At 30.0% G+C, this 19,286-nt stretch overlaps 2 protein-coding genes and 1 long non-coding RNA gene across 3 annotated transcripts; 2 read left to right on the top strand and 1 right to left on the bottom strand.

Moving 5' to 3' along the window:
- The first annotated feature begins 1,771 nt into the window (after positions 1-1,771).
- LOC130979689 (uncharacterized) lies at positions 1,772-4,601 on the top strand. The gene is made up of 3 exons (XR_009086713.1): positions 1,772-1,933; positions 2,172-2,385; positions 3,900-4,601. It is a non-coding gene; the product is annotated as an uncharacterized LOC130979689 (long non-coding RNA).
- A 7,148-nt stretch (positions 4,602-11,749) lies between these two features.
- LOC130979765 (uncharacterized protein At1g32220, chloroplastic) lies at positions 11,750-14,208 on the top strand. The gene is made up of 7 exons (XM_057903303.1): positions 11,750-12,046; positions 12,514-12,607; positions 12,706-12,794; positions 12,864-12,919; positions 13,061-13,207; positions 13,346-13,471; positions 13,808-14,208. The coding sequence occupies exons 1-7, from the start codon at positions 11,931-11,933 to the stop codon at positions 14,086-14,088; spliced, it is 909 nt and encodes a 302-aa protein (XP_057759286.1). The 5' UTR covers positions 11,750-11,930; the 3' UTR covers positions 14,089-14,208.
- A 1,795-nt stretch (positions 14,209-16,003) lies between these two features.
- LOC130979656 (uncharacterized) lies at positions 16,004-18,845 on the bottom strand. The gene is made up of 5 exons (XM_057903144.1): positions 18,666-18,845; positions 18,392-18,528; positions 17,334-17,953; positions 16,695-16,797; positions 16,004-16,411 (listed from the first exon to the last, which is right to left on the bottom strand). The coding sequence occupies exons 1-5, from the start codon at positions 18,738-18,740 to the stop codon at positions 16,375-16,377; spliced, it is 972 nt and encodes a 323-aa protein (XP_057759127.1). The 5' UTR covers positions 18,741-18,845; the 3' UTR covers positions 16,004-16,374.
- Positions 18,846-19,286: the final 441 nt, after the last annotated feature.

The raw sequence follows: 19,286 nt of genomic DNA, 5'->3' as shown, positions 1-19,286 counted from the left end.
GCCTCCGTCACAGTGCCGTACCGCACCGCACAGCTCCCTTCCCCAACCTAGTCTCTTACATTCTTGTCTTCTCTCTATCTCTCCTTCTTCTCCTATCTCCTCTCTGTCTCCATTTATCTCCCTGATCCCAAAATCAATTCTTCCATTACTTTATTTTTGTTTTTCTTCATACACCCAGTACAGAACAACAAACGCATAGAAACAGTATATATGCTTTCAAATTACATAAACTTTATACAGTAAACTAACGAAACAACGATTTCAACCAAGTAATAAAGGAATTGCAAAAAATAGAATTAAACATATGCCAAAATTAATGCATTTAGACATAAAAAAAAATTCATTGTAGTAAACAAATTTGAAAAAAAAAAGAACATATACAAGAGAAAAGACAGAGAAGAGAGACTAGGTTGAAAAGTAAGGTGAACAGCATGGTATCGTGACGGAAGTCGATGAGAGATGATGATAGAGGCCTCGAGTTGGAGAAGGGCCTCATATTGGAGAAGGAGAAGGGAGAGGAGAAGGAGAAGGAAAAGGGAAAGGAGAGCTTGGGATAGGTTGGAAAAGGGGAAGATGAAGAGGAGCGTAGAAAGAAAAGGGAAAGGGAAACTAGGGAAAGGAAAGGAAAAGGGAAAGTGGGAATGGAGAAGGGAAAGAGGGAGAAGAGCATGGAAGGAGAAGGGAAAGGAAAACTAGGAAAAGATTGGGGAAGGAGAAAGGGAGTGTGAAAGGGAAAGGGAAAAGAGAACCGAAGAAGGGTTAGGGAAGGGAATGTTTTTCTTTTTTTTAATAAATACAAAACGACGTTGTTTTTGGTGTTCCGATGAACGAAAAATGTTTTAGTAGCTAGTATGAGTCCCGGAGTATAAGTTTAGGGACAAAATTGAGCAATTATTAACTTTAAGGACCACTTTGAAGCTCGAGTTCAGTGACCATTTTAAGGTTTAACTCGAATAAAAAAAGGTATATACGTTTTAAATTAATTCCAATACTATGTTATATTAATTATAAGCTTATTGTTTTGTTTTTAATCATATTTGTCGAATTAGAAAATAGATCAAAAAAATATGAAATTAGAATATATTAACAAATTCAAGTTTAAGTATGGTTATCAACTTATCTATAATAAGTATTTTTTTTTCTTCTTTATAAATGAGTGTATTATAATTTATTGACATAAAATTTATCAAGACGTGGACTTCATCCAGTCGAGACCCGATTTTAGTAGGACCCAAAAATAGTATAATTTTATCGAATTTAGAACTAAATAAGGATCTAAAAAATAGACTCCATCATTATTTAAGGTCGAATTCAAGTCAACACAAACCCAGTTTCATGCGGCCCTATGTGCATCCTTAGGTTCAACATCTACTATTAAAAGGACATCAAAATACATAACATTAATATTTTCACGAATAAAATTTTTAGAATAATTTCATTATTTCTTTAACTTAAATGTCAGAATACCTTTTATAAGTATTCCAGGCAACTGACGTTCTGTAAGAGACGAAATCTACCTCATTCATTAACACAGTGTTTGGTTTAAGAGAATTTAGGAGGAAAGAAAACAAAGGGAAAGAAAATGGGTGGAAAATTTAATTTTCCTCTGTTTGGATCAGCAGGGAAATTGTTTGGAAAACAAAAAAAACGTATGTAGGGCCCAGCTTAATTTTTTCCGCCCAAAGCTGCGAAGAAAACTGGGATGAAAGTTCCAAAATGGATAAAATTACATATATGCCCTTTCATTAGTAGCAGAACAAAATCCCTAATTCACTCTTTCGAAAAGAAAAACACGTCTCTTCTTCTTCCCTGTTTTCCCGTCATCTTCAACAGCGACGCCAGTGCTTCCTAACTCCGTCGGCATCGCTGCATGAGCTTCATCATCGTAGTGACAGCTCCACCGCATCTTCATCCCTGCATCCTCATGCCAAAGGTGCGTTTTTTTTCTGTTGTAGTGGTAGTTTTTCCCAAAAAATGAAATGCAAAAATCATCACAGTACATATTTTGAATTCTTCTTTTGGTTTTCAACTGAGATATTGTTCTGATTCTATGTTCTATGTATGATTCTTATGTTTGTAGTGGAAAACTAATCCATGTTTTTTTTCATTATTTTCAATTGGGTCTTTCATCCTAATTCAAAAATCCAACCACATTCTTTGGTTTTCAACAGGATTGTTCTGTTCTTTAACTGCTCTCTCTTCTCTCCTCTTCTCCAAGGGGCAATTTTCTCGGAAGCTTCAGAGGAAAAAAACAGAAGAACCATCATAAAAGAAACACAGAGTGTACCTTAGAAACAAAGCAGAAGGAGTCTTTTGCTGGCATTGAAACAGTTTATTTCAGAAACAACCACACGCACACCAAGTGTTTGTTGGTTTGATACAAAGGTTATTATTTAACTCTTCAAACATCACTGCTCCCCCTTCCCCGTTTTAGTTCTTTTTCATTTGTTTGGTCCACAAAGAAATAATTTTTAACGCATAAGAATTTGATAAAAAATATTAATTTAAAATATTAATTAATATTAGTTAAAAATAGTAACCGTGTAATATTTTTCATGTTTTGTTCAATATTATAATTCATATTAGTGTTCTAGTAATAACAGAGTAATAATAGATTAATATAATAAGTATATCACAAAATAAAGATCATAAGGTCTTCCTTTTTATTTATGATTTTTGATAATATTATACAATCAACTTATCAAAGTAACTAAGTCCAATGTTAGAATAGGCTCTTATCCAATTCAGTTTTATGCTCTGCTTGTCTCAAGAACTACATGATTATAATTTATTATTGGATAAATACACAAGGTCTTTTAAATCTGATGGAGTGGTCCAAATATGAAAGAAAAGGGTTCACTAGTGATTATGAACTCTATGTACATTATGATTAACAATGCTATGAAAAGTGGGTGTGTGAAAAATAAGTAGAAAATGCCAAAAGTTTTACCTCTTGAGTGTTGCTGTACATTTAAATAATTTAAAATGAATCCTAATTAACTTAGTTTAATGAAAGATTGGTGGTGGAAAATTTATGATAAATGGATGATATTTTACATGGTAGATATTAAAGTGGTGATAAGATAAAATTTACTTCTTCTAATTTATTTGTAGTGGTAAAAAGCTAATCATGTATTGGTCAAAAGTAATTGTTAGATTCTTATACCTGAGAGTGCAACTAAATCAGTAGTGTTGAGTCCCTGAACAGCAAAGAGTGCTTGAAGTTGATCCAAGGTCATTAAAGGACTTGGAAGATTTTGTGCTAAGGTTATATTTGCTTTTAAACTATCTCCTTATGATGATCAACTCCTTATGATGATCAACTCCTTTTGTAGTACTAGCAATTTAATACTATAATATACACTTAGATATAATAACAAGGCCACTGAAAAGAACTTGAATTGGTAAAAAGAAATCCCTATTAGCAATTTAATACTATAGTATACTTGTTTCTAACTTAAGGTTACTCACTCAATATGCAAACAGTATTTAACAAGAGGGACAAGTTAGTATGGTGCAGCCATCAAATTAAAGGCAGAGGCCTACTTGAGTAAGGACATCTATGAGCTTTTGATGGCCTTTGAATTGGTTTCGTTTTCCAACTGCTATATAGTATACATGTTTCTATTTGCTCTCAATTGCTCATAGATAAAATATGTTTCCTCCTTAAAAAGTTTAAGAAATTTTGATTGGATACTTTATATTTAATTTTGTTAAATTTCAATCTATATGTATGTCATAATAATTACCGTTGATAAGTTCTAATTATATTCTTATTGTAGAAAAGCATAGCTTAATTTTTGTGTTATATACTGATATTAGTATTAGTATAATTATTAATAGTTCCAATTTCGGGTCTGAGCCAAGTGGACCATGACTGACCCCAGCTAATTATGCAGTGTTGGACTGTTTCTTCCATCGCGGTACATCTTCGACAGGTTGGGGGTATTGTTCTGATTCTTCCATGGAGTTGTTGGTTCACTGGCAATCCCTTGTGCATTACTTTCCAGAAGAAGATTCTTATTTTCGGCTGCACTTTCAGGTCCCAAATAGAAGTCCAGAGCTTCTTCTGCCGGCAGTGGAGTGGCATCAGCTCGAGTGGAGGGTGGTAGAACAAGTGCGCCAGTAAATATACTGAAGCCACGGTGTAGCAACCCTTTTTCTCCCTTGGCCAGGTAACTGAATCATCCCCTTCCCCAATTTCAGTTTGTAAAATATTCTGTGCAATATCTGTACTGAATTGTTCTGCAATGAGCTGTTGGTTCCATTGCTTGTTTTCGTTTAGGAGTTGATTAACCCAAATTAGTTGTTAGTAGGAATTAACATCTGAGTAGATAATGCTTGTTGACTTTTGATCCAAGAGTCCTCCATTTACATATGGGTAAATACCAATCTACCATGTTATATGTATAAATTTAACTGGCTACACGTTAACAAGTTGCGATTCTACCTTGGAGCAGAAGAAAAAATGGTTAACTTTATTAAAATTTTTGGTTCTGGTAATTGTTGGCGCTATAAATTGTGACCGCTAGTATATTTCATATGTAGTATTTATTATGAAATGTAAATATAAAATTTACTATATTATATGATAATTTTTTGTGTCAATATTATATGATAATTTATTATTTATTGTTAATTTTCTAGTATTAGTTCCTGCAAGATATCATAGGTTAAGTTTCACCTAATCAATTTATAAGAAGTTATTATATTATACATGTAATAATTTTTTATATTATTGAATTTGAATTATATTGTTTATTATTGTCTTATATATTATTGAATTTGAATTAAATAAATAATAATGTCATGTGACTTTAGATATAGTCTAGTTAATACAATATAGTAGAAAGTAGAATCAGATATTTGTTACCTTTTCTTATATTGATTTGATTTCTTATATTGATTTGATTTCTTAATTATATTGATTCGAATACGAGTTATACTTCATATTACTTCTCAGCACAAGAACATATTCTTTTGGAGTGCACCTTACACCAACCACTGACTTTATATATAGGTTTGGTTTGATAACTATTTAAAAAAAAAGATATTTATCCTTTTAAAAAACATCAATTTTTTATATTATGTTTGATAAATTAAAATGATCATATATTTGTGCATACAATTTTTAAAAAATATGGATAATTTTAAAATACTCAAAGTTAAATTTTTTTAAAGTTGATTTGTGTTTATCAAAATTAAAATGTCTAATATATTTTATATATTAATAAATTTTTAAATTTACTATTATATTTATGTCTATGATAATAGTTATAAAATTTAAAAATTATTTTATTAAATACAGTTATTATTTATTATATTTATTAAAAATTATTTTTAATTTATTTCACAAAACATAAATGCAACAACTTTTAAAAAGTTATTTTTAACTTTGATAAGTAAAAACTTTATCAAATCAAATAATAATTTATAAGGATATATAGAGTTTCGAACTAATGAGTTTTAAACCATTTATAATTAATCTTAGACTAAATTCTAATAGTGACAAATTCACAGTTTTTATTAATTTGGTCCCTCAAATTTTATCTGCACTATACTGATCTCCGAAATTAAGTTCAGAGTACTGTAGTGATCTTTGAATTCTTTTTCAGCGTTAATTCAGCAAATGAAAGGATGGTCTAATACTCTCTTATCACACTGGATTAGTATAAAACAACAACGTTTTTATTGAGATAGCGTCAAGAAAGAATTTTTAAATTATTATAATGTCTAAAACTCAATCACAATTAAAATCTGATAGATTAAATTAATGAAAATTGTGAATATAAGGGATTGTCATTAAGCTTAAGATGAAAAATGATGGTAGGAAACAGGAGTAACTCTCATTTTTTGGAGAAGAAAATATTTGAACAAAAATTTGAATGCGAATTAAAATATAATATTCATCACAAAACATTGATGCATGTATTGGTACCACCAAACTAATTCTATTCTGATCACATTATCTGCTATACTTTGTCTTACTTGAAGTAACGTATGTGGTTAATTAAATGGATAGATTAGTCTCCCATGGTTTTCATTTTTTTGTATTATTGTTCCCATTTGGAAAGACTCTTTTTTTGGAAGTTAATATTAATATAAAATGGCCATGGTGGGCAGCACTTTCCATTTTATGTTAGTTTTTATTTAAGATGATTGCTACCTAAGTTTGACACTAGACAAGATTTTTAACTTATTTCTTTTCAGTTTTTCCAATTAAATTTTCAACTTTAAGTCTTTCAAAAAGGAGGGAAAGAAAATATTTTTTTCTTTTAATAAACTGGACACGGGGATTCAGCATAGATGAATATTTTTTTTGTTTAAAAAAATTGACTCAAACTCACGATTTTTCAGATGAATATAGAGAGAATATACCATTTGAGTTATAATTCATTAGTAAAAATTATTCGTTGTTGATATAATAGAAAGAGTAAACTATTACTTTTTATTATTCTAGTAAATTATCCAAAGCTTTTGATAAAATTACCTAATAATTTATTAATTTTGGATAATTTTACAAAATTAAACTAATCCAATTTATTATAGATATTAAGTTAGTTTATATTTTTAATATTAAAATGGTCGGTATTTAAATTTTTTATGGTTAAAACTGGTAATATACTCTTGATAAATATATAATTTTCACGTCAAAACAACTCAATAAGCTGATATGCAAAATTAGATATTTCGTTATCAATTTTTCTTGTCGTTCTCTTAAATAAAGCCGGATAAAAAATATTTTGTTAAAAATAGTTTTGGAAAACACTATGGAACCTGTTCTAGAATGGTTAAAACAAGAGAATCTGTCTTATTAATCAGATTAAGCCTTGGCTATTTCTTATTTTAGGTAACATTATTCATTATAGATTTTTGTTTTAAATAAACATATATATCATTATCAAAATTGCTTCAGCTATAAAAATTTCATCTATATCTCTCAATTTTATATAGATTTTAAGGATCAAACTCTTGACTTTTCAGACATATAACTCTAAGTTGATAGAAGCATAGTTATAAAAACTAGACCGAATCGGCCGATTTGTCCGAAAAACCGGTAAACCAGACGCTATACCGGTCCAGTCCAGTGTTTGAACCGCACAAGAAATTGAACCGATCAAATTCGGTGCGAACCGGTGAGGTGGTCTGACCGAACCGTTTAAAAGAAAATATTTTCAAAATGCTTGAGGTAGGGTTCAAACTCCTGCCTTCAAGGAAACCAAAAGACTACACAACTACCAGACCACTATATTTTCTATTAAAATTTATGCAAATTATAATACATATAAATATATTCTATCAAATAGTTTACTTTTATTTAATTTATTTTAATTTTAATTATAAACTCACTCATTCTTAAATTAATTATATTTTTATTTAACAATAATGATATACTCACTTATTTTTTTATAATTATACAATATCTATTAATATTATTTTGTAATAAATATTTGTAGTATATAATAGTATAAAAGATATAAACTAATTAATAAATTATTAAAATTTAAAAATAATAGTTATTTTAATATAAAAACAAAATAAAAATATTTATGATAGAGTAAAAATAATAAAATATTTATTATTCATGTTCAATATTGTTTTAAAATAACTTGATATTTTAAAATGTTAGTAAAAATATATATTTTAAATTTTAATTTTAAACTTTTGACTATTTTTTATTTTTTATTTACATAGGACTAAGTCAATCGGTTCAACCAATAACCTAGCGGTTGAATTAGTGATTTAGTGACTTGACCGGTTCGATCACCAGTTCGGTTCGATCACCGGTTCGGTTCTGACAACTATGGATAGAAGAAAGTAACATAGTTATATCTATCTTTGGGCCTCGCTTTTTGGTGTTATCGCCTGTTGAGAAGGAGCAAATACCATAAAATGTTTTTGATGAAATTCCATCTTCTTAGCAAACATTTTTATGTTATGTTTTTGGGGTAAGTGTAAGGGGCACCCACACAAAAAAACGTTTTATTTTGGGTTAGAACAAGAGAAATAAGAAAACAGGCCACAACCAATTTAACAAGAGAAATAAGTAACGACCAAAAAACATAAAAACCCAAGAGAAACAAGTAAAAACCTTCGACCCAAAATAAAAAAGAGAAAAGAAAATAAAATAAAAATAATATATATATAATATTATTGGTACACTAAACACTTGGATTTAGATCCTCTAAATTTTTAATTTCACTTTAAAGAATAAAGTGTGATCTTTTACCATTTATTTCATAGGTGAGACCAAGAAAAAATATGAGAGAAAAATCATTCAAGAGTGAAAAATCACACTTTACCTTCTAAAGTAAAAAATTCAAAATTTAGAGAATCTAATTTCCTAAACACTTATATTAATAAAATTTATGATGTGTGAAATTTAGTAAATAATTTAAAGATGATGATGATTTTGATTATTATTATTATTATTATACATTTTTTTTAGAAGAGTCCAATTCTTTAAAGTCTACATCGAACAATAATTTTGTTCCATAAATTGTTAAAATACACAAGTTTAAGAGAATATTTTATAGTTTAATTTTAATATATTGATAGTGTAAAACGTTTTTTACTTGTTTGGTTGATCATTCATTTAATTAATACAAATAATAGTTATATAAAATTACATAATTAAAAACACGTATAAAATTTTAGGTTGATAGTGTATTAAAATTAAATTTATATTTTAATCATAAATAACAATTTTGGTAAGTTCAAAACTATGAGATATTAAAGATGACCTATTTTATAAGGTAGGTTAAGAAATATGAAATTGTGGCGATTCTTGCTCCATGGGGTGGGTTTACTTAGGACGCTTCTACGGTGAGGAAAGTATATTATGGTTCTTAAAGGACCAAGATTACTTTTTTAATTTAGAAAAAAAATTGGGGTCAATTTGAGACATAATAATATTGGTGGAGGGGCCTTTCGCTAACATTTTTTTTAAATGTTATCATTGTTATATACACGAAACTGAATTGAATTGTAGTGCGGGGACAAAAATATAGATATTAAAATCAATTTCGTTAAACATCATTAATTAAACTAAAAATATAACTCAGATTAAAAAATAAAAGGAATTAGTAAAAAGTTTTATTATTAAAATATTATTCACTATATTTAATTTATCAAAAACAAAATTTTTATTTTTCATAGTTCAAGTTAAAATATTTTGATTAGTTTATGGAAAAATTATTATTCTAACTAATTTTACATTGATTAATTTTTATACACATTTAATAATAAAATTAATGACCATTGATAATACACTTATATTTATAATTTGAAACTAGAATTTTATATAAATATAAAAAAAATTAAACAATTATATCAAAAATATGTTCGTATGAAATAATAGAAATTTAATTTAAAAATTTTGTTCTTTCTTTTTCATTAAAATAATTACATTTTTTATGGTTTTTAAATAAATTTTAACACATGTTCAGAAACAATATTTTATACATATATTTAACCGTGTATTATACAAAAAATATTTTTTTATTGCTAGTCCTAAGAATAAAAAATATACTCTAAATCAGTGAATTTATCAATTTATTTTAAAAATTTATATACAATATCTTTACATATAATATAATAAAAGTTTAAAAAATTAAACAGTGAAAATCATTAAATTGATGACAAAATAAAACATATAACGTCATGGAGAAAATAAAAAATTAAATTAACACGTAAATTATAATTGTTTGAAGTAAAATTTACATTCGACAACCATAAAAAAGATAGATAATAAAATTAGAAGATACATAGTGTCATAGAAAATTGTATAAAAAAAATAATGAGCTTATAATTGACATTTGGTTGTTTAGAAGATGATCATTATTGTGACGGTTCGTTATTTGTTCACCTAAACTTGAACAAATTAAATTTTAGAAATTAAATAAAAATAAATACTAATAAAAATAAATATAATCCACGTGATAAATTTTTATTTGTCCATCTTTTATATCGTACCAGTACATATAAATTAATAATCGTAACGAAACAATCATCTAATTTAAATAGTACCTTTCATATAGTAGTGACACATAATTTGCATTTGAATCATTTTTGAAAAAATTATATTAATATTTTATATATTGAGTCATTTATGATACTAGTTTTTATTTTTATTTATTGTATTTATACTTAAAATTAATTTTATTCTTATAATTAGACCCAATTCAAGTATATTCATTAGATAAATAATAAAAAATAATATAATGTAATTGAATTATTTATTTCAAAATTTTAAATAATTAAATACATATAGCTGATTGTATATCTAATATATAAATCATATAAACCTATATTAATTATAATAACTTATTTAGAGCCTTACATTGATAATAGTATTTTTGTATTATTTTATATTAAAGCATTAATACCGGACTTTTCCTATCACATAAAATCTACTGTATTATACCAGCCTCAGCCCAGTCCATTTTTAAATAGAAGTCCAAAATCTAACGGCATTTTACAAAGCCAACTCAGCACTCATTCATCTAATCCAATAGGCATGAATTGCAAATATAAGAAATTTCGGGACAGATTCTCTTATAAAAAATTTCACTGTACGAATGCAAGAAGGGCCACTAATTTCGAATATTCTCATGGGTGCTTAAAGAACCAGGATTAAGTTTCCTCACCATAGACAATTCCGTTTACTTATAAGAAACTTGAACCTTTTAAGTTAGCAAAGCAGTTTATGAGAAATCGTGATTCATAATATGCATAGTTAGAGACTAGAGTGTAGAAAATATCGGTTAATTCTTCCTTACCCGTCCTGGAGTGATATTAATTACAAATTGCAATCATGGTTTTACAAATAAAACACTTAAATATCTGATATTGAATTTATATAATAAGACCTAACTTTTCTATTGTTATAGAATGAAGAGTATACTAAACCATGTGCCCTTTTTTTTTTTATTTAGTCAATGAGATGCGAATAACGTGGATAACATTATTTACGTTATTTAAAAAAACGTTATTTTTATATTTTTTAATTAGGTTTCATTTTTTATCTAATTATTTCGGTGTATTTTATTTCTGTCGCATATCCAAACTTATAAATATAAATATAGTAATTAGAATATCAATTTAAATTTAATTTTTAAAATTTTTTAATAATATGATTTTTAATAAATTAGTCGATTTTATAAATTTTTTATAATTTAACAATTTAAATTTTATTATAATTTATATATTCGCTCCAAAACTTGGTTTATCGTTGAAAATTTTGACTCAAATAGAACAGGACACTGTGCGATACAACGGGTGAATCCAAATTGTCATGTCTATTCATTACACACTTAGAAAAATGAATTTTCTTAATTTTTTATAATTATGAATATAAAATGTGATCTCAAATTTTTTAATATTTTTTAAATGGTTTTTTTTTGTTCTACTTGATTAGATATTATACTTTACATATTTAAATGGAAAAAAAAAATAAGATTCAATTTCATTTTCTTAGAGTTCAAGAGAAAAAAAATGAATTCCGTTAGGGAGTTAATGTCTTATTTATACAATGTACAATGAGATATATGAATTACAAAATAAATATAAAAAAAAATAATATTAATGGTTATATCTCTAATACTTTCTAAACTTTAATTATACGCATTGTACAAATATTCTATGGGTTTCGATATTTTTTCAAAAAAAAGAAAAAAAAAAAGAAAAAGAAGGCAGAAAAAAATAAAATGGAAAATAGAAGAAAGGAGAGAAAGAAAGAAGAGTAAGGAAAGGGGAAACTAGTGGCATTGAAAAATGATGAGGTCCCAAAATTACAATACACATAGCGTGGTGGTTGTGAATCTTCCGTTTTAACCTTCTGCTTCTCATTTCTCATTTCTCTCTAACTCTTTCTTTTCTTCTCTCTACTACTCACACTGCAAGTGTTCTGCACCTTGTGCTCCATAAAAATGGCGTCTTTTCTCACTCTACCAGCTATTTCCTCACGACCCATAATTCCCAGTGCCTTCTATCTCAAGAGACCCGTCTTTCAATCCCCACCCACTTTGCATTTCAAACAAAACCGGTTAGTCCTCCAACCCCCACTTCACAACAATTTATTTTTTGTTTTGCTTTTTTTATCATAATTTTTCATGTTTCGTGCTATTTGCAACCGTTTGGAGCATGCGGAAGTTGAATTAGTTTAATGGTGTTCATTATTTTGTCTCTGTGTGTTTGAATTAAGACTTTTTATTTTCCCCCCATCATAAGGGTTTAGAGGTTTTTGTAATGAATTGGATTGGACTGTATGAGCATTTGATGATGAGTTAATAAAGCAAAGCCCTTCTTGTTAATTTCCAAATTTCCTTTAGTATGGATTTGTATTTAGTCTATGTTATGATGCAGTGTGTGTTGTGCCAATTTTTTTCAATATCATTAATTGATTATCTATGTTCTTAAAATCTTCATGCTGCAGCATGTAACAGGAACACTACTTATTCAAATATCCATGATATGTCCTCTTAAATTGTTTATGCATATACCTTTGTGCAGGTTTTCTGTTAGCAGCAGTTCTGCAGAAACAGGTTACAGGGCCGATTCCAGATCTAACACTATAGATGTTGTGGCTGAGATTAAAAGCGAAAGGGTATTTACAAATTAAATGTCTCACTTTTACTGATTTGATGTTATACATAATTCTTTAGCTGAAGCATTGTTACTTAGATTAACTGTCTCTGTTTGTAGATTGTAGTCTTGGGAGGGAGTGGCTTTGTTGGTTCTGCCATATGCAAGGCAGCAGTATCCAAGGGCATAGAAGTCATAAGCCTAAGCAGGTTTGTGAATTTTGATGTTCAACTTATTTATGTCTATGTTTGTATACATACACTTACTCGATTTTACAGATCAGGACGTCCTACTTATCCAGATGCATGGGTAGATCAAGTTACTTGGATTGCAGGCATGCTACCTAAATCTTATACTAAGCAGGATCTCAGTTTGTTTTATCTGTTATTTTAGATAGTTATTTTGTTTTAACTCTCTTATGAGTTTGTTGTAATAACTCTCTGGAGGGTGTTTGAATGTCATGCTTAATGCACAGGCGATGTTTTTTATGTGAATTGGGATGAAGTATTAGTTGGAGCAACTGCGGTTGTTTCAACACTTGGTGGGTTTGGTAGCGAAGAACAGATGAAAAGGATTAATGGCGAGGCTAATGTCGTGGCTGTGAATGCTGCAAAGGAATATGGTGAGCCATATAATTAGAGTGTCATTCTGCAGTTGAATGCACTTGTATGTTGGACTGTATTTTGGTCATAAACCATTGTGATCCTCTTCTACTGCATAAGGTATCCAATATTAATTATTCTCTCCTTTTGCCTTGCAGGAATTCCGAAATTCATCTTGATCTCAGTTCATGATTACAACTTACCGTCATTCTTACTTTCGTCGGGGTACTTCACAGGAAAAAGGAAAGCGGAATCTGAGGTTCTCTCTAAATACCCGAGTTCAGGTAAATGTTTTGTGCTGTTTCATGAACGCTCGAATCTAAATTGGTCTTTAAGCTTTGTAATCAAGGACCTAAGGTTCCAAACTAAAACCTACTTGCAAATGAGTCAATTTGTTGAAGCCTTGAAACGGTTGTCTCTAATACCAATAGAATTAACTAAAGCTCATTGAGGACAAGCCTTGACTCACAAGTAAGTGTTAGCTTTGGATGCAACCCTTTCCCGGATCTTGTACAATGCAGGATGCCTTATTCGGCTTTTTCCTATTTTTTATTGAAACCTTAAAAGACACTTATTGTTCAATGCTTTGATGGTTAACTTGGCTTTGAAATGTTTTTCAGGTATTGTATTGAGACCTGGATTCATATATGGGAAAAGGAGAGTGGATGGTTTTGAGATCCCTTTGGATTTAGTTGGGGTACCAGCTGAGAGAATTCTAAAAGCAACAGAGAACTTCATCAAACCATTAAGCTCTCTCCCTGCATCTGATTTGTTCTTAACCCCACCTGTTAGTGTTGATGATGTTGCATTTGCAGTTATCAATGGTGTCTTAGACGATGATTTCTTTGGCATTTTCACCATTGACCAGATCAAAGAAGCTGCTGAAAAAGTGAGGGCATAATCCAAAATATACATGTGTAGGGAGAGTTACATGACATCAAAGTTACAAAATAACAATAATAATTGTACATTGTACATGGAATGCCAAAAATGAGTCAATGATGGGGTTAATTAAAATCTATTGAGTGGATTCATAACTTTTTTAAATTTTTTTTTTAAATTGAAGCGAAATTATTTTCATTAATAAAAGACAAAAAGACTCTTCCGAGCCTTTAATCAATTGTACGAGAGAAGAAGATTAAAACTTCGACTACTATCGAAAGATTCGAGACTTCGAAATAAAAGACTATAAAGCGGATGAAAAATGGCAGGACAGTAAGATCAGATAATATTTCGATTTAAGTTTGGAAGGGCTTTGGAGAGAAAGACATCAGTTGATTAACCAAACTTTTTAATGAGATTTTAAGATTAAAGAAGATGTCAGATGAGTGAAAAAAGAATACATTGGTACCTATTTACAAGAATAAAGGGGATATACAGAGTTGCGAAAACTATAGAGGGATCAAATTCATGAGTCATATTATGAAGTTATGGGAAAAGGTGATAAAATGGAGGCTGAGACAAAAAACACAAGTAACAGAGAACCAATTTGGTTTTATGCCAGACAGATCCAGCACTAGAGTTACATACCTGTTAAGAAGAATGATGGAGAGGTATCGTGGTAACAAAAGGATCTACATATGGTGTTTATTAATTTGGAAAAAGCATATAATTAGGTGCTAAGGGAGGTCTTATGGAAAGTTTTGGAAAGAAAAAGACTAAAGATCGCATATATTCGTGCAATAATGATGAGGCTACAACTAGTGTGAAGATTTAAGGTGGTATGATTGAGAAATTTCCTATTTGTATAAAAATACACCAAAGATCATCCTTAAGTTCATACCATTTCACATTAGTTTTTGAAATACTCACTGAATATATCCAAAAATTTGTGCCATGGTGCATGTTTTTTGCCGATAATATCATCCTTATGGAAGAGTCAAGAGAAGACTTAAATAAAAAGTTGGATTTATAGAGAGAAGCTCTAAAAATATATGGTCTATGCATAAGTCATAGCAAGACAGAATATATAAAATGTAAATTCGGCCGCCGAAGAGAAAATCCTAATACAAAGGTGGAGATTGAAAAAAACATTCTACAAAAAGTTAAAAGTTTTAAGTACCTTGAGTACATCATACAAGATAATAGAGAGATTGAACATGATATAAATCATAAAATCTAAGCAGGTTGGTCAAAATGGTAAAGTGCAGGTAAATTCTATTGCACTGCTATCAGACCGACTATGTTTTATGGTACAGAATGTTGGGCAGCTAACGGGAAACACGAACATAAGTGTAACAGAAATGAAGATGTTGAGATGGATGAGTGGTTATACGCAATTTGATAGAATAAGGAACGAAGATAAGAGAGAGAGAGAGAGAGAGAGAGAGAGAGAGAGAGAGAGAGAGAGTTGGAATAACACCTATTGTGAAAAAGATGATAGAATCGTGTTTCAGGTAATTTGGACATACGAAAAAAAGACCGATAGAATACATAATCAAGAGAATAAATGAGATAGAAGATAGACAAGGAGTGAAAGGTAGAGGAAAACCATCCATCAAGTGATCAAACGAAATCTATATGTAAACGGTCTCTCTGTAGACATGATACATAATAAAACTCAATAGCGTCGTTTGATTCATGTAGCCGATTCTACCTAGTGGAACAAGACTTTATTGTTGTAATATTAATAGGTTATCTTGCCTTTATAAATCAATATATCTTAAATCAGTATTGATAAGTTTCAAATGTGTAAGAAAAATTAAAGTGATTTATATGAAATGGAGTATTACTTCACATCTGGGTATTATTTATGATTTTATCAACTCTAAAACCAAACCTCAAATATAAAACTAAAACAGTCCAAAAACAAAGACAAAAAAATCTTAATTTGGTCAAACATTTTGAAATTGTGATATTTCTTCAATGTGAATATGGATCTTATCAGAGAATGGTTTACATATGTTAAGGTCTCTAGCATTTGACACCAAACTCAGGCAACATATTCATGAACATAGCAGAGGGTAAAATCCTGCTTTAAATACACATCCAGTGAAACCATGCTAAGAAAGGTCACCAAGGCCTCGTAGTTTATATTGAACCACCATACTAATTAGATCACACCGAAAGCATTCTCCTGATTTTTCTCAAAGAAGTAAATGTAAATAAGTCACCATCTAACTCTTCACTATACTAATAAGAGTGGTGTGAGGAACCTTTTGCCTCCACTTGAAATTCTAGTTTACTTCTATTTTCTATTAGCCATGGATTGTTCAGCAAGATACCTGCATCATCATGAACCCCAATTACCATAGAAAGAACACGGCAAGGATATAGCTAGGACTAGGAGTACTTTCAAAGGGTCCAAACAGCTCAATAATTGTGAAACTTTGACATTCTTTGAAGTAATAACTAATAGTTACAACACCTCTATGTGTTGAGCAAGATAGTTAGCACTGAAATCCGAGTTTTACTTGCATGATAATGCAAGCTAGAATGACGTTCTTGAATGAAAACCAAACTCAGTCTATAAAGTTCAATATAAATATAACTGTAATAAACACTTACTTTCCAGTATAGAAGCCCGCAGAATACCAAGCATTCAAAAGAGCAGTAAGATCTGTTCCTGAGCCACTAGTTTGTTTGGGTTCAGAAATTGTTCTCTCGTTCTCTGCATTTCATGGAGCAAACATAGACGTCAGAGTTATACCATGAGTCATATGCAGTTATGCACCCAAAAAAATATATAGTAATAAAACAGGCATTTTTTTAGATAGTAATATAATAAAGCCATTAAACACATGAAATGGTGGATGGAACTGAAGCATTTGGTCCATGATAAAATTCTAACAACCAAAGTGAAGGCAAATTATGTCAGGTACATTAGAATGAGTATCCATCTTTTCATTCATGAGTTTAAGTGACAATGGTAAGCAATACATAATGCAAACATTAAGAACATTTTTCAGTTCGTGCTGACAAAAAATAAAAAATAAGCATGTAAGCTATCATCCACTAGCCTCACAAGTGCACAAAAAATAAAATAGCCTATTGATGGAACCAAAATGATTCCAGGTTTTACATCACTTAAAGGTATTCATAAAACCACGGATTTGCCACTTATGGTAATACTATTAACTAATCTTAATGCATTGCATTGCAAAAAATTCATGCATATCTACTTAGGTAGCCATGTTTATTGCTTACCTTCATTCACATTAGAATCACCAGAAATGGTTGTTCTAATGGACGACAGTGCCTGCTCTGCTGCTCCCATTGCTATTTTGTGGATTTTACCATCCTCACATGGAAATGGTATTTTATGATCCATTTCCACATAATGACTGTTACAAGGTTTACCAACACCTGATTCATCTAGAGAACAACCGGGAGCAGATGTGCAAGAAGCCATTGAACATTGACTAAAACACGGGCAACACGTGCAAACAACATTTGGATCAGAAACTTGGTAAGGAGACATTGAATAATCCTGCACATTGGAATATGGTACACCAGAACTAGTAGCAGTAGCATCATATTGGTAATTCCAAGCACTATACTGATTAAGTTGCTCCCAAATCTTCAGCCTTTTCTCCTCAAGTTCATTATACTGAACAACTAACTGATTATATTCCTCCACAACTTGTGCATATGCATATGCATAAGCATCATGCTCACTTAGGATGCCTTGGCCCCTTGTTGAATCCTGACAAGTATGTCCTACCTGAGGCTCAGCATGACAATCATCTCCCAACTTCGGCACAGAACCAGTCTCACCTAAATCAGGTGTATCAGCAGCTGGAATATTGCTTTTCTCATCAACATCCCTGGTCCAATGCACCACAACCGATAGTGAAAAAACAAGTGCACAAATTCGCATAGAAGAAAAAGCAACCATTATCAAATGATTCTATTCCTTTCATTGTGATCAATAATAACATTTGAGATACAAAACCTATACCCTGCATTTGTGTGATTAAATTACAAGAATTCCGTCCGCATCATACAAGTAAAGATAGAACCAAAGTGGCAATGTAGAAAATTCGTTATTCTTCAAGAAATATGAAGACAATAGCAGTTCCACCAAATATATTTTTATCCAATTGCAACTTAAAACCTTGTATATCAAATTACGGCATTATTAATTCAAACCATTCAAGAAGGCACCAGAGATTGGATAGTGAAAACTAACTAACATGAACCATCAATTAGAATAAAAAGGTGCGATTTTGCAATAGTTCCTATTCAAACAGTTTGCTTTCTACCTTGCAGTGTCAAGATTTCGAAAGTCGCTATTAGAACCATTTTCTTCAGCGGTGGAGCCCATCACTGTCTCTCCCTCAGCCTCAGCCTCAGCTCCAGCTGATTCATCCTTGCTATTGTTCTTGTTCTTGTGCATTTTCTACATAAATTATTACGAATATCATGAATTAGTTAGAAAACAGTGTTAACACCAAACTCCAGCAAAAGGCACAGCAATTGAAACCAAAATAAGATAAATAAGAAATGGAATTAGAGAGAAGTAAAGTTAGTGATTACCTTGAAAGTAGAAATGGCGTGGTCGAAGGCATTGATGAGAGCAGAATCATCCCACAAGTCTCCTTCTTTACCCATTCGCAGTGGCCAGTGAAAGTGAGATGAGGGTGGAACCGTGGAAGAGTTTTATTTTTTTTTTTATTTGGATTTGAAAATGGGCCGAGGCCCAAAATCAGGTTTAAGAACAATGGAGATAACTGATGAGGAAGCAAACCCGAACTTTATTAAAAATAAAATCAACTTCTTTTGGTTTGACTATGGAAAGTTGACTTTTATTGAGATTTGAGAGTCGCTTTCGGCCCTCAGAATTCATACACACATTAAGTCAATAAAACCGGCGGCGTTTTTCTTGCGGTCTTCGGGTTTAGAAATATTCGGCGGTGACAACATTTTAGGAATTAGGATACGAGTTTAATTTTTATAGCATACAAAAGATTTTTTTCACAAAAAAATTATATAAACAGTAAAAAATAACTAATTTTAAAATTTATTTTTAAAATATTTAAACACATAATCTGAATAAATAATTATATAAAATTCTTTACGCACGCTATTATTGCTTGAAAATTAAATTTATTAGGATACTTTTAATAAATTATCATGAATTAATCTTATATTCATAAA

The sequence above is a fragment of the Arachis stenosperma genome, chromosome 5 (genome assembly GCF_014773155.1).
Source record: "Arachis stenosperma cultivar V10309 chromosome 5, arast.V10309.gnm1.PFL2, whole genome shotgun sequence".
NCBI classification, from domain to species: domain Eukaryota; kingdom Viridiplantae; phylum Streptophyta; class Magnoliopsida; order Fabales; family Fabaceae; genus Arachis; species Arachis stenosperma.
The sequence above is the reverse complement of the archived record's forward strand: the minus strand, read 5'-3'. Positions and strand labels throughout refer to the sequence as shown.